Consider the following 16,405-nt stretch of genomic DNA (forward strand, 5'->3'; position numbering starts at 1 on the left):
TATTGGGTTTTGTCAGATGTTTTTTCTGGGATGCCTTGAGTCCACAGTAGGTGATACAAGAGGAAAAATGGGAAACTCACTGGAATTCTGGTTGTCTCTAATCTGCCTGCAGCTATTTACTCTTGAACTGTTCTGTGGGAGAGATAGAATGGAATGTTTTACTCGAACTGGTTTAAGCATACAATTTTTGAGATTCAACTATGTTGCTGCTGTAAGTAGTTTGCTCTTTTTATTTCTGAGTAATATTTCTTTTTTTATTGTGTTTTAAGTGAAAGTTTAGAAATCAAGTCAGTCTCTCACACAAAAACCCATATACACCTTGCTACACACTCCCAATTACTCTCCCCCTAATGACACAGCCCGCTCTCTCCCTCCACTCTCTCTTTTCGTGTCCATTTCACCAGCTTCTAACCCCCTCTACCCTCTCATCTCACCTCCAGGCAGGAGATGCCAACGTAGTCTGAAGTGTCCACCTGATCCAAGAAGCTCACTCCTCACCAGCGTCCCTCTCCAACCCATTGTCCAGCCCAATCCCTGTCTGAAGAGTTGGCTTTAAGCATGGTTCCTGCCCTGGGCCAACAGAAGGTCTGGGGGCCATGACCACCGGGGTCCTTCCAGTCTCAGTCAGACCATTAAGTCTGGTCTTTTTATGAGAATTTGGGGTCTGCATCTCACTGCTGTCCTGCTTCCTCAGGGGTTCTCTGTTGTGTTCCCTGTCAGGGCAGTCATCTGTTGTGGCCGGGCACCATCTAGTTCTTCTGGTCGCAGGATGATGTAGTCTCTAGTTCACATGGCCCTTTCTGTCTCTTGGGCTCGTAATCGCCTTGTGTCCTTGGTGTTCTTCATTCTCCTTTGATCCAGGTGGGTTGAGACCAATTGATGCATCTTAGATGGCTGCTTGCTAGTGTTTAAGACCCTAGACGCCACTCTTCAAAGTGAGATGCAGAATGTTTTCTTAATAGATTTTATTATGCCAGTTGACTTACATGTCACCTCAAACAATGGTCCCCGGACCCCTGCCCCTGCTACACTGGCCTTTGAAGCATTCAGTTTATTCAGGAAACTTCTTTCCTTTTGGTTTAGTCCAGTTGTGCTGACCTCCCCTGTATTGTGTGCTGTCTTTCCCTTCACCTAAAGCAGTTCTTACCTACTATCTACTTAGTGAATGCCCCTCTTCCACCCTCCCTACCTCCCCCTTCTCGTAACCACAACAGAATGTTTTCTTCTCAGTTTAAACTGTTTCTCAAGTTCTTATGATAGTGGTCTTATACAATATTTGTCCTTTTGCAAGTGACTAATTTCATTCAGCATAATGCCTTCCAGGTTCCTCCATGTTATGAAATGTTTCACTGTTCTTTTTCGATACATAGTATTCCATTGTGTGACTATACCATAAGTTATTTATTCATTCATCCGTTGATGGGGACCTTGGTTGCTTCCATCTTTTTGCTGTTGTAAACAGTGCTGCAATAAACATGGGTGTGCATATATCTGTTCGTGTAAAGGCTCTTATTTCTCTAGGATATATTCCAAGGAGTGGGATTGCTGGATCTTATGATAGGTCTATTTCTAGCTTTTTAAGGAAGCACCAAATTGATTTCCAAAGAGGTTGTACCATTTGACATTCCCACCAGCAGTGTAGAAGTGTTCCAATCCCTCCACAGCCTCTCCAACGTTTATTATTTTGTGTTTTTTGGATTAATGCCAGCCTTGTTGGAGTGAGTCTATGTTGGTTTTTTACATGTAGTAACCATGTTGGCTTTTGAACGTGCTTGACTGTAGTTCAGGATAGATTTTGAAATGTTTTTTGTCGATGAATGCAATGCCATTCCTCTTCAACCTGTCATTCCTGGCATAGTAGACTATGATTGTCTGATCCAAAATGGCCAATACCAGTCCATTTCAGCTCATTAATGCCTAGGATATCAATGTTTATGCGTTTCATTTCACTTATGAAGATTTCCAATTTTCCTAGATTCATACTTGGTACAGTCCAGTTTCTGATTATTAATGGATGTTTGCAGCTGTTTCTTCTCATTTTGAGTTGTGCCACATCAGCAAATGAAGGTCCCGAAAGCTTTACACCATCCACGTCATTAACGTTGACTCTACTTTGAGGAGGCAGCTCTTCCCCAGTCATCTTTTGAGTGTCTTCCAAGCTGAGGGGCTCATCTTCCAGCACTATATCAGACAGTGTTCCGCTGCTATGCATAAGGTTTTCACTGGCTAATGCTTTTCAGAAGTAGACTGCCGGGTCCTTCTTCCTAGTCTGTCTTAGCCTGGAACTCAGCTTAAACCTGTCCTCCGTGGGTGATCCTGCTGGTGTCTGAATTCTGGTGTTATAGCTTCCAGCATCATAGTAACACACAAGCCCCCACAGTACGACAAACTGACAGAAATGTTCTGTTGTACATGGGGTCGCTATGAGTAGTGGTTAAGAGCTATGACTGCTAACCAAAAGATCGGCAGTTCAGATCTACCACATGCTCCTTGGAAACTCTGTGGGTCGCTATGAGTCAGAATTGACTCGACAGCAACAGGTTTGTTTTTTGTTTTAGTCTGATAAAATTATTTATAGTATCTCATTATTTTAATTTATATTTATTTGATTACTTGTGTAGTTGAACTTTTTCCTTTTATTGTATCTTAGTCATTTAGTGTTGCTATAACAAATACCACAGGTAAATGGCTTTAACAAAGAGAAGTTTATTTTCTCACAGTAAAGTAGGCTAAAAGTCCAAATTCAGGGTATCAGCCCCAGGGGAAGGCTTTGTCTCTCTGTTGGCCTTCTCATCAATCTTCTCCTAGACTAGGAGCTTCTTTGTGATGGGACCCGGGGTCCAAAGGATGAGCTCTGCTCCTGGCACTGCTTTCTTGGTGGGATGAGGTCCTTCCTCTCTGCTTGCTTCCCTTTCCTTTTAGTGGTGTAGGCCACACCCCAGGGAAACTTTCTTTACACTGGATCAGGGGTGTGACCTGGTAAGGGTGTTAACAATCCCACCAGTAATCCTCTTTAACACAAAATGGAGAACAGCCACACAATACTGGCGGTCATGGCCTAACCAAGTTGATACATTTTGGAGGGGACATAATTTAACCCATGACAATTGACCACTTTCTTCTGTCAGTTACTGTCTTAGTCATCTAGTGCTGCCATAGCAGAAATACCACAAGTCGATGGCTTCAACAAAGAGAAATTTATTTTCTCACAGCCTAGTAGATTATAAATCCAAATTCAGGGCGTTGGCTCCAGGGAAAGGCTTTATCTCTCCCTGGGCTCTGGAAGAAGGTCCTTGTTCTCAATCTCCCCATGGTTGAGGAGCTTCTCAGGCACAGGGTCCCCATGTCCAAAGGACACATTCTGCTCCTGGTGCTGCATTCTTGGTGGTATGAGGTCCCCAACTCTCTGCTTGCTTTTCTTTCCTTTTATCTTGAGAGATAAAAGGTGGTGCAGGCAACACCTCAGGGAACTCCCTTTACCTTGGATCAGGGAGGTGACCTGAGTAAGGGTGGTGTTACAATCCCACTCTAATCCTCTCAACATAAAATTACAATCACAAAATGGAGGACAGTCAGTCAATCCTGGGAAGCATGGCCTAACCAAGTTGATACACAGATTTGGGGGGACATAATTCAATCCATGACAGCTACGTTTGTCCATTTTTCAAGTGGAATGTTTTTTTCTTAACTGATCTCTGGAAGAATTTCACTTTGTATGCATATTAATGTTTTATTATATACACTGAAAATATTTTCTGCAGCCTGATTTGGGTGACTAGATAATTCGCACTGCCATTAAAATAGGGGATAGACCTAACCTAGGTTTAATCATAGTCCTAAACCTAATCCTTACCGTAGTCTGAACCCCTAAATGTACTCCTAACCAAATCCTAATCTTAACCTGACCCTAACACTAATCCTAACCCTAGATCTAACCATAACCCTAACACTGGGACTAACCCTAATGCTCATCTTAACCCTATATTTAAACCTAAACTTATCACAAGCACTAGGTCTAACGCTAACTCAAACCCTAACCTTAAACCTAATCTTCACCATAATCCTTAGTTAAACCAAAGCATAATCCTAACTATGACCCTAACCATAAGGCCTAAAACTAAAGCTAACACTTATCCTAACCGTAACCCTAGATCTAACCCTAACCTTCACAGTAACCATAATGCAAACTTTAGATATAACCCTAACTCTGTTATCAAAAAACACTTTGTGTTACAAGCACCGGAATGTTCCCAGTACATTCTGTAAATGAGAAAACAATGTACTGTTTCTCTCATTCAAGCATAAGATATTAAAAGATTTTCTTCATATTTCCAATGTACAGTTTGTGTTACAAGGACAGGAAAGTTCCCATGCTTTCTGTGGATGGGGAAATAATGTACGGTTTCTCCCATTCAAATACATGAAGTCAAAAGAATTTTACATTTTATACAATCTCAAAAAAAACTTTGTGTTACAAACACGGGAATGTTCCATACATCCTGTGAAGGAGAAAACTGTACAGTTTCTCCCATTTAAGTACAAGAAGTCAATAAAGTTTTAGATGTTTTCAAAGTACAAAAAAAAAAATAGGGGATAGAAGAGGAGCACAGTTCAGGAGGAGAGTGTAGAAGGATGTTTTGAGATATCCAGGAAGATATGATTTATCAACAATTTGGTTGAGAAAAATGATGTTGATGGGGAATTGATGGCTGGGCTATAATCAGTATTCCTTGATGAGATTGTTTTCACTGAGTTTTAGTGCTGTGTCCTTTACTTTTATCAAAGATATATTTAAATGTGTTTTATACTACCTTTCCCAGTACCCCTAATATGAAGTCGCTCATGAGAATTCTCTGTGAGACCGTATGCTACAGGATTTCCTTCTGAGAAACTGGCATATTTTCTCTTGATGAACAACAGTGATTACTATCTGACAGCCTCTCTCTCTGTTCGTATTGGTGGTCCAGAAACTCAGACACTCAGAGCCACTTTCACTCCTCAGTTACTACATTAGAAAATCCTGCATTGGCTTTGAGGTCCGCTTGTTCCCCTTACATCTTGGCCTCCTCTGATTTTCATTTTATTATTTTATTTTCTTTACAGTAACCTAGAACTCTGTTAGAGATGGTTAGAGTATACAAAAAGTAAAAAAAAAAAAAAACTGCCAGTTGTCATTGAAGGCCAAGTTTTTATACAAAGAACTTGATGGCAAATGCTTCTAAAATTGGAAAGTTGGAAGGGTTTTGACAGTCTATTTCAGGGATTTATCCTGACAAAAAGAAACAAAGTCTGTGTTTCTCATTTCTTGTCATTTTGAAACTAGCTTGCAAACCATACTGGCTACATCAAGGTTGATTGGCAGCGAGTAGAGAAGGATATGAAGAAAGCCAAGGAACAGCTGAAAATCCGTAAGAGTAACCAGATACCTAATGAAGTCAAGAGCAAAGCTGAGGAGGTAAGGCTTGTTTCTTTCATGTGCCGTGTGTGAAAAATGCAGAAAATTGTGTATGTATAAAAATGGAGTAGACGTGCCAGTATCTCAGGCTGTGTTTGAATAAAACTTTATTGACAAAAACAGGCAGCAGGCTGGATTTGGCCCACAGGCTGTAGTTTGTGACTCCTGGTCTAGTGTATAAAGCCAGGTTAGGTTATTTAGGGGAATTCAGGAACACCGATGGAGGGACAAGAGAAGTATGTATTTTGCTGTTTACTGCTTTGTTACCATTAGAAGTATGTCCAGTGTCCCCCAAAAATAACCTCAAGCACACTGAACTCTGGAGAAATAAACTAGAGCAGTCAACTATGGACATGATGATGGTGCTCTCTCATTAGCTCCCTCTGGATTCACAAGGGCAGGGAACTGATTAAGTGAAGAGAAATACTCTGTAGTCCCTCTTGGTCGTCACACACTGAGTAGCTGTTAATGCTTGGTGTTGAGGTGCTCACCTTAAGGTTATAAACCAACCAGAAGAATTAGAATTGTTCATTCAGCAAATATTTGTGTGCCTATTACTAGCCTAACACTGTCATAAACCCAAGGGTCACAGTGAGTGATTACTTCCTTCAAAGAGCCCACAGCCCAATTTGGGGAACAGATAGTTGCTAATTAGAACCTAGGATAGCTAATGGTGTTGCAAATGTGTGCACCTTGGAGGGACACTTAGCCCAACCTGGGGAACTTAGGGACATTCTCACGGAGGAGGGGATGTCTAAAGGTTAAGTAGTGCAGAGGAAGGATCTTGTCTTTTAGTCAGGAATGAAAACCTGCTTACGCCTTAAAGAATACACCTGAGTCAGGAAGACTAAGACAGAAAGATCATTTTGGAGACTGTTGGTAGCCAGTTACTTGGAAAATATTTTAGGACCAAAACAAAGGTAATAGCAGTAAAGAGGAAAGGAAGTGGCTGATATTTTGTTGGTAGCATGTTGTCGTTAGGTGCCGTCGAGTCACTTCCAACTCATAGCAACTATTTATAATATAGAACGAAACACTACCTGGTCCTGCGCCATCCTCACTAATCGTTGTTATGCTTGAGCCCATTGTTGCAGCCACAATGTCATCCCATCTACTTGAGGGTCTTCCTCTTTTTCCCTGACCCTCTACTTTACCAAGCATGATACCCTTCTCCAGGTACTGGTCCCTTCTGACAACATGTCAAAAGTATGTGAGGGGTTGGGCCAAGATGGCTGACTAGGTAGAAGCTACCTCGGATCCCTCTTGCAACAAAGACTCGGAAAAACAAGTGAATCGATCACATACATGACAATCTACGAACTGTGACTATCAAACACAGATCTAAAGAGTTGACCAGAGTGACAGAGACTCAGCCAGCGCAAGCAGGCTTCACACTGACGCGGCTAACGAGAGAACAAGCAACCACGGGGAAGCAGCGACTGTTTTCGGACCCTGGAGCCAGGGTCCCAGTCAGAAAACCTTGGCGCCAGGCCTTGGACTGGGCGCAGGGGAGCTGAGCACAGCATCGTGAGACGGTGCAAACACGGGATGCAGCCCTAGCCCCCAGAAGTGTACTCGGGGAAGCCCAGCCAGTGCACGTGGGCAGCGCAGCTGACAGGAAGAGAAGTCACCGGGAGGCAATGACTGGTTTTGGAGCCTGGAGTGTGACGTCCCAGCCAGGGAACCTTGGCGCTGGGCTTTGGACTGGGAGCGGAGGAACTGACCACGGCTCCTGAGACAGCACAAGCACAGGACGCGGGCCTGACCCTCGGGGGCAATCTCGACCCAGCCAGCACACACAGGCTACAGGCCCCTCGGGAATCTCAGATAAAACAGTCATCACCAAGCAAGATAAGTAACTTTGTCTATATTCCTGGGTGCTACTCTCTCCTATCTATCTGATCCCTCCCCTCCCCTTCCCAGGCAGCTTCATTAACATTGGAATCTCCTGGGCCAGAGAGTGAAGTACTCTATGGGTTTTTTTTTCTTTTTTGTCTTTTCCTAACCCATTCTCCTGGCCTCAGAGAAGCAGCTACAAAAAACCCAGGGACCAGAAATCCTTCCCTGACTTGCCGAAATTGGACTAAAAATACAGAACCAGCTCCAGCCAAGCGTATGAGATCCACAGTCTCGGGCTTTCATCCCTACAGGGAACAAGGTGGCTATTATAATGCAAAGGCAATTCTGATAGTGATCTGACTGTAATTGTTTTAGCGGATTACTGGGAAGACAACTTTCATGGGTCTGATATCTCTACCTATTAAACAGAGCCCTCACTGACCCACAACTAGGAACTGAGGGCCCAAGCTCCACCCAAACCATCTAGCCTCCTGCTATAGGGGTCTGAGGATAGTGACATCTACCAATCTGTAGAGGTACATGCATTGGGTGCCTAAGGTACAGCTGCAGAGCCCACCCACCAAAGTGCTTTAGGAATAGAGACACACCTACCTCACTGGCACTTGGGGGAAGCCTGTCAGCATCCTGCCCCCCCTGGAGCATGACCCCCTGCTGCTACTAGAATCTGGTGCACACAACTATCACCACTACACCTATAAGTGAATAGGTGACAGTCTACACCACACACTTGGTGACCCCAAATCAGATTCTACTCAAGAATAGTGAATGGACTCTTAGGCTTATATATCTGGTAACAGCCCAAACCAGCTGGTAATAGGACATAAGTGATTCAAGGGCTACAACAATCAAGACAGCTCAACCTAATAGCCCATCTACGTATATTGAAAGAAAACAAAACAAGATAAGACTCAGTGAGCAAATATAAAATAAATCATTACAATATCTTATAGATGGCTCGGAGACAGCAGTCGATATCAAACCACATAAAAAAGCAGACCATGATTGCTTCTACAACTCCCCAAATTAAAGAATCAAAATCTTTCCCAAATGAAGATACAATCCTGGAATTGCCAGATGCAGAATATAAAAACCTAATTTACAGGATGCTTCAAGACATCAGGGATGACCTCAGAAATGAAATAAGGCAATCTACAGAAAAACCCAAGGAACACACTGATAAAGCAGTGGAAGAACTCAAAAAGGTTATTCAAGAACATAGTGGAAAAATTAATAAGTTGCAAGAACCCATAGAGAGACAACATTCAGAAATCCAAAAGATTAACAGTAAAATTACAGAATTAGACAAATCAATAGGAAGTCAGAGGAGCAGAATCAAGCAATTGGAATGCAGAGTTCGAGGATAAGGCAATTGACACCAAGGTAGTTGAAGAAAAATCAGATAAAAGAATTAAAAAAACTGAAGAAACCCTAAGAATCATGTGGGACTCTATCAAGAAGAATAAATTGCATGTGATTGGAGTTCCAGAACAGGGAGGAATAACAGAAAATACAGAGAGAATAGTTGAAGATCTGTTGGCAGAAAACTTCCCTGACATCATGAAAGATGAAAGGATATCTATCGAAGATGCTCATCGAACCCCATACAAAATTGATCCAAAAAGAAAATCACCAAGACATATTATCATCAAACTTGCCAAAACCAAAGATAAAGAGAAAATTTTAAAAGCAGCCAGGGGTAAAAGAAAGGTCTCCTACAAAGGAGAATCAATAAGTTCAGACTACTCAGCAGAAACCATGCAGTCAAGAAGGCAATTGGGATGACATATACAGAGCACTGAAGGAGAAAAACTGCCAGCCAAGGATCATATATCCAGCAAAACTCTCTCTCAAATATGAAGGCGAAATTAAAACTTTTACAGATAAACACAAGCTTAGAGAATTTGCAAAAACCAGACCCAAGCTACAGGAAATACTAAAGGAAAATTGTTTGGTCAGAAAATCAATAATAGGAGATACCAGCACAACACAAGGTCACAGAGCAGAACATCCTGATATCAACTCAAATAAGGAAATCACAAAAACAAATTAAGATTAATTTTAAAAAGAAAAAATGCTCAAAACAGGGAATCATTGAAGTCAATATGTAAAAGGTCACAATAATCAAAAAGAGGGACTAAATACAGGAGGCATAGAACTGGCATGTGGAGACGGAAAGAATGTGATATAAGACAATACAAGTTAGGTTTTTACTTAGAAAAATAGGGGTAAATATTAAGGTAACCACAAAGAGGTATAACAACTCCATAACTCAAAATAAAAACCAAGAAAAACATAACGACTCGGCAAACATAAAGTCAAGTACTATGAAAATGACGAACACAATTTACAAAGAAAAACGTCTCAGCACAAAAAAGTATGTGGAAAAATGGAATTGTCAACAACACACACAAACAGGCATCAAAATGACAGCACTAAGCACATAAAAAAAAAAGCACATATACTTATCTATAATTACACTGAATGTAAATGGACTAAATGCACCAATAAAGAGACGCAGAGTCTCAGACTGGATAAAGAAACACGATCCGTCTATATGCTGCCTACAAGAGACACACCTTAGACTTAGAGACACAAACAAACTAAAACTCAAAGCATGGAAAAAATATATCAAGCAAACAACAAGCAAAAAAGAGCAGGAGTAGCAATATTAATTTCTGACAAAATAGACTTTAAAGTTAAATCCACCACAAAGGATAAAGAAGGACACTACATAATGATTAAAGGGACAATTGACCAGGAAGATATAACCATATTAAATATTTATGCACCCAATGACAGGGCTGCAAGATGTATAAAACAAACTTTAACAGAACTGAAAAGTGAGATAGACACCTCCACAATTATAGTAGGAGACTTCAACACACCACTTTCGGAGAAGGACAGGACACCCAGAAAGAAGCTCAACAGAGACACGGAAGACCTAATTGCTACAATCAGCCAACTTGACCTCATTGACTTATACAGAACACTCCACCCAACAGCTGCAAAGTATACTTTTTTATCTAGTGCACATGGAACATTCTGTAGAATAGATCACATATTAGGTCATGAAACAACCCTCTGCTGAATCCAAAACATCGAAATATTACAAAGCATCTTCTCAGACCACAAGGCCATAAAAGTGGGAATCAATAACAGAAAAATCAGGGGAAAAAAATCAAATACTTGGAAACTGAACAATATGCTGCTCAAAAAACACTGGGTTATTAGAAGACATTAAGGAGGGAATAAAGAAATTCATAGAATGCAATGAGAATGAAAACCCTTCCTATCAAAACCCCTGGGACACAGCAAAAGCAGTGCTCAGAGGTCAAGTTGTATCGATACACACATACGTAAAGAAGAAAGAGCCAAAAGCAGAGAACTGTCCCTACAACTTGAACAAATAGAAAGTGAGCAAGAAAAGAATCCATCAGGCACCAGAAGAAAACAAATGATAAAAATTAGAGCTGAACTAAAAAATTAACAAAGCCAAAACCTGGTTCTTTGAAAAAATTAACAAAATTGATAAACCATTGGGCAGACTGACTAAAGAAATACAGGAAAGGAAACAAATAACCCGAATAAGAAACGAGATGGGCCACATCAGAACAGACCCAACTGAAATTAAAAGAATCATATTTTATTACGAAAAATTGTACTCTAACAAATTTGCAAACCTAGAAGAAATGGATGAATTCCAAGAACAACACCACCTACCTAAAGTAACACAGTCGACGAAGAACAACTAAATAGACCGATAACAAAAAAAGAGATTGAAACGGTAATCAAAAAACTCGCAACAAAAAAAGCCCTGGTCTGGACAGCTTCACTGCAGAGTTCTACCAAACATTCAGAAAAGAGTTAACACCGCTACTACTAAAGGTATTTCAAAGCATAGAAAATGATGGAATACTACCTAACTCATTCTATGAAGTCACTATATCCCTGATACCAAAACCAGGTAAGGACACTACAAAAAAAGAAAATTACAGATCTATATCCCTCATGAACATAGATGCAAAAATCTTCAGCAAAATTCTACCCCATAGAATTCAACAACATATCAACAAAATAATCCACCACGACCAAGTGGGATTTATACCAGGTATTTTTATGCAAGTTTGGTTTAATATTAGAAAAACCATTAATGTAATCCACCATATAAATAAAACAAAAGACAAAAACCACATGATCTTATCAATTGAGGCAGAAAAGGCATTTGACAAAGTCCAGCACCCATTCAGGATAAAAACTCTCGGCAAAAAGGAATTGACGGAAAATTCCTCAACATAATAACGGGCATCTATACAAAGCCAACAGCCAACGTCATTCTAAATGGAGAGACCCTGAAAGCATTTCCCTTGTGAAAGGGAACCAGAGAAGGATGCCCTTTATCACCGCTCTTATTCAACATTGTGTTGGCTGTCCTAGCCAGAGCGATTACGCTAGACAAAGAAATAAAGGGCATTCGGATTGGCAAGGAAGATGTAAAATTATCTCCATTTGCAGTCGACATGATCTTATACACAGAAAACCCTAAGGAATCCTCCAGAAAGGTACTGAAACTAATAGAAGAGTTCAGCAGAGTCTCAGGTTACAAGATAAACATACAAAAATCACTTGGATTCCTCTACATCAACAAAAAGAACATCGAAGAGGAAATCACCAAATCAATACTATTCACAGTAGCCCCCAAGAAGATAAAATACTTAGGAATAAATCTTACCAAAGATGTAAAAGACGTATACAAAGGAAACTACAAAGTACTAGTGCAAGAAACTAAAAGGGACCTACATAAGTGGAAAAACATACCTTGCTAATGAATAGTAAGGCCTAACATAGTAAAAATATCTATTCTACCAAAAGCCATCTCTCCATACAATGCACTTCCGATACAAATTCCAATGACATTTTTTAATGTGATGGAGAAACAGATGACCAGTTTCATATGGAAGGGAAAGAAGCCCCGGATAAGTAAAGCATTACTGAAAAAGAAGAAGAAAGTGGGAGGCCTCACTGTACCTGATTTTAGAACCTATTATACAGCCACAGTAGTCAAAACAGCCTGGTACTGGTACAGCAACAGGCACATAGACCAATGGAACAGAATTGAGAACCCCGATATAAATCCATCCACCTATGAGCAGCTGATATTTGACAAAGGCCCAGTGTGAGTTAATTGGGGAAAAGTTAGTCTTTTTAACAAATGGTGCTGGCATAACTGGATATCCATCTGCAAAAAACTGAAACAGGACCCATACCTCACACCATGCACGAGAACTAACTCCAAGTGGATCAAATACCTAAACATAAAGACTAAAACGATAAAGGTCATGGAAGAAAAAATAGGGACAACGTTAGGAGCCCTAATACATGGCATAAACAGTATACAAAACATTATAAAGAATGTAGATGAAAAACTAGATAACTGGGAGCTCCTAAAAATCAAACACTTATGCTCATCCAAAGACTTCGCCAAACGAGTAAAAAGATTACCTAGAGACTGGGAAAAAGTTTTTAGCTACGACATTTCTGTTCAGCATCTGATCTCTAAAATCTACATGATGCTGCAAAAACTCAACTGCAAAAAGACAAATAACCCAATTAAAAAATGGGGAAAAGAGATGAACATGCACTTCACTAAAGAAGACATTCACGTACCTAACAAATACATGAGGAAATGCTCACCATCGTTAGGCATTAGAGAAATGCAGATCAAAACTACAATGAGATTTCATCTCACTCCAGCAAGGCTGGCATTAATCCAAAAAACATAAAACAATAAATGTTGGAGAGGCTGGGGAGAGATTGGAACTGGTATACACTGCTGGTGGGAACGTAAAATGGTATAACCGCTTTGGAAATCTATCTGGCGTTTTCTTAAAAAGTTAGAAATAGAACTACCGTACAACCGAGAAATCCCACTCCTCGGAATATACCCTAGGGAAATAAGAGCCTTTACAGGAACAGGTATATGCACACCCATGTTTATTGCAGCTCTGTTTACAATAGCAAAAAGCTGGAAGCAACCAAGGTGTCCATCAACGCATGAATGGTTAAATAAATTGTGGTATATTTACACAATGGAATACTACGCATCAATAAGGAACAGTGATGAATCTGTGAAACATTTCATAACATGGAGGAACCTGGAAGGCATTATGCTGAGCGAAATTAGTCAGATGCAAAAGGACAAATATTGTATAAGACCACTATTATGAGATCTTGAGAAATAGTATAAACTGAGAAGAACGCATTCTTTTGTGGTTAGGAGAGAGGGGAGGGAGGGAGGGTGGGACAGGGTTATTTAGTGATAGTAGATAAGAACTACTTTAGGTGAAGGGAAGGACAATACTCAATACAGGGAAGGTCAGCTTAAGTGGACTGGCCCAAAAGCAAAGAAGTTTCCGGGATAAACTGAATGCTTCGAAGGTCAGCGGAGCAAGGGTACGGGTTTGGGGACTATGGCTTAAGGGGACTTCTAAGTCAATTGGGCAAATAATTCTATTATGAAAACATTCTGCATCCCACTTTGAAATGTGGCGTCTGGGGTCTTAAAAGCTAACGAGCGGCCATCTAAGATGCATCAACTGGTCTCAACCCACCTGGAGCAAAGGAGAACGAAGAACACCAAGGTCACACAATAATTATGAGCCCAAGAGACAGAAAGGGCCACATGAACCAGAGAGTTATATCATCCTGAGACGAGAAGAACTAGATGGTGCCCGGCCACAACCGATGACTGTCCTGACAGGGAACACAACAGAGAACCCCTGAGGCAGCAGGAGAACAGTGGGATGCAGACCCCAAATTCTCATAAAAAGACCACACTTAATGGTCTGACTGAGACTAGAAGAATCCTGGTGGTCATGGTCCCCAAACGTTTTGTTAGCCCAGGACAGGAACCATTCCAGAAGACAACTCATTAGACATGGAATGGACTGGACAATGGGTTGGAGAGAGATGCTGATGAAGAGTGAGCTACTTGTATCAGGTGGACACTTGAGACTGTGTTGGCATCTCCTGTCTGGAGGGGAGATGGGAGGGTAGAGAGGGTTAAAAACTGGCAAAATGGTCATGAAAGGAGAGACTGGAAGGAGGGAGCAGGCTGACTCTATAGAGGGAGAGTAAATGGGAGTATGTAGTAAGGTGCATATAGGTGTATATGTGACAGACTGACTTGATTTGTAACCTTCCACTTAAAGCGCAATAAAAATTATTTTAAAAACACACACACGCACACACAAAGTATGTGAGACACAGTCTTACCATCCTTGTTTCTAGTGAACATTCCGGTTGTACATCTTCGAAGACAGATTTGTTTGTTGTTTTGGCTGTCCCTTCAGTATTCTTCGCCAGTATGTTGGTATCATGGATAGGCCTTAAACATTGAGACCAGATAAGGAGTGGGGGGTACAGGGAGCTGGCAAGAAGACATCTAAGTTTCTGATTAGGGTAACTGGTTAAATGACATTTACTGTGAGAGCAGTTTTAGTGGGGATGGTGGAGGTGGAGGCCAAAGTAGCCATTTGAGGAATGAGTATGAAGAAAGAAAGATACTGAACAACATCAGTTATTTCAGGAATCTTGTTAGGAAAAGGGAGAAGAGAAAGAGGAAGGGTGTATAAATAAGGTAGAGTGAGAGGTGAATGAGTTGTTTGCTTGCTTGCTTTTCTCAGATGGGTTTAATCACTGATGTGAAGGAGTAAGTGTGGAGGAAGTAGTTGAAGTTACAGGAGATTGGATTAAATCTTGGGCCGACCCCTTAGCTCAGTAAACAGCATTATTAAAGAGAGGATCTTAGGCAGTACCCTTGACTTCTCTCTCCTCCTCGCCTCCCATCTAGTGTCAAATCCCTTTGGATAAGGTACAAACTCTTGACATAGCCTACAGGTGAGAGAATTAAAGTTAATTCTAATTTCGTGAGTATAGGTGGTTCGTAACATTCATATCCTTAGCAAAATAATCCAGTGTGCTGTCTTCTGTTTGCAGGTGGTATCATTTGTGAAGAAGAACGTCCTTGTGACTGGGGGATTTTTTGGAGGCTTTCTGCTGGGCATGGCATCCTAAGGCGGATACTTCACTTCCACTGTTTTTGGGTTGTTTTTCTTTCGTTAATCAGAATGTGTTAGTTATGTTTTTCCAACCAGAAGCCTCTACACTTCGTCATAGAACATTGAGTCTCTCCTCATCTTCCTCTCCTCCCGTGCCTTCCTCCGTGCACTGACAGATCCGAATAGCTTTCTGTTGGTACAAGTTAACTTAGTATGGACCTAACTTGAACTTGCTGGTGATGGAAGAGAAAATAGACATTACATTCTTCTCCCAGCACACTCCCCACTGGCTAGTCTGTAGGTCAACAAGAATGTTTTTTTTCCCCTACATAAGATGCAAGATGGCTCACCGAGGAGGATAAATGGATCCTCAAATGTTACCCCATACTATTGATTTGGAAGAGAAATAGCAAGCACATAGATATCTTGTTATGTGTTGCATGGAAAGGAACTGAATACATTTGCCTTTAAGCATCAAACATTTTGCTATCTTGGTGTCTTCTTTAGTTGGTTTCATACTACAGAAAGAGAGCTATTTATACTTGTTATCCTGACAAAAATGACTGCATAAACATTATAATTGAAAAATTCTGAATATAGCATGAACGTGTGAAGGTATTGTATTTGGTGGGAAGGTCTTTAATCTGTTGCCTTTGGGTCAATTCTGGTTCATAGTGACCCTATAGGACAGAATAGAACTGTCCCATGGAGTTTCCAAGGAGCACCTGGTGGATTCAAACTTCCAGCCTTTTGGTTAGCAGCCAGAGTTCCACATCATGGAATGGCCTGACCTTGGGAATCATGTGGGTACATCAGGATATTGTCACAGGGTGTTTTGCATCATACAGGATGATGAACTCCATGACTGTTTCAAAAATGATATATTAATGGTAAACAAGTGAGTTTAGGTAGGCTGGGAAGGAGCTCTCAGTTTTTTTTTTTAAAGAAAAGGTTTAATTTAAGCTTTGAACTTTGAAGTATTCTTCCCCTTTTGTCAGAGCATTAGGGGATAGCCATAGCTCCTCAGTACCAA

At 40.8% G+C, this 16,405-nt stretch overlaps 1 protein-coding gene across 3 annotated transcripts in view; it reads left to right on the forward strand.

Annotated features, from left to right (window-relative positions):
* The window catches only part of FUNDC2 (FUN14 domain containing 2), a 53,054-nt gene extending 37,203 nt beyond the window's left edge, over window positions 1-15,851 (forward strand). For 2 of the 3 annotated variants that reach the window (XM_064277824.1, XM_064277826.1), the window contains exons 4-5: window positions 5,324-5,455; window positions 15,311-15,851. In XM_064277824.1, coding sequence (XP_064133894.1) covers window positions 5,324-5,455; window positions 15,311-15,388 — 210 coding nt within the window. In that variant the 3' untranslated portion in view covers window positions 15,389-15,851. Of the gene's footprint in view, window positions 1-5,323; window positions 5,456-6,631; window positions 13,566-15,310 lie in introns of those variants that run through there. The other variant, XM_064277825.1, reaches the window with a different exon arrangement.
* The last annotated feature ends 554 nt before the right edge of the window (window positions 15,852-16,405 follow it).

The sequence above is a fragment of the Loxodonta africana genome, chromosome X, assembly GCF_030014295.1.
Source record: "Loxodonta africana isolate mLoxAfr1 chromosome X, mLoxAfr1.hap2, whole genome shotgun sequence".
Classification (NCBI taxonomy): Eukaryota; Metazoa; Chordata; class Mammalia; order Proboscidea; family Elephantidae; genus Loxodonta; species Loxodonta africana.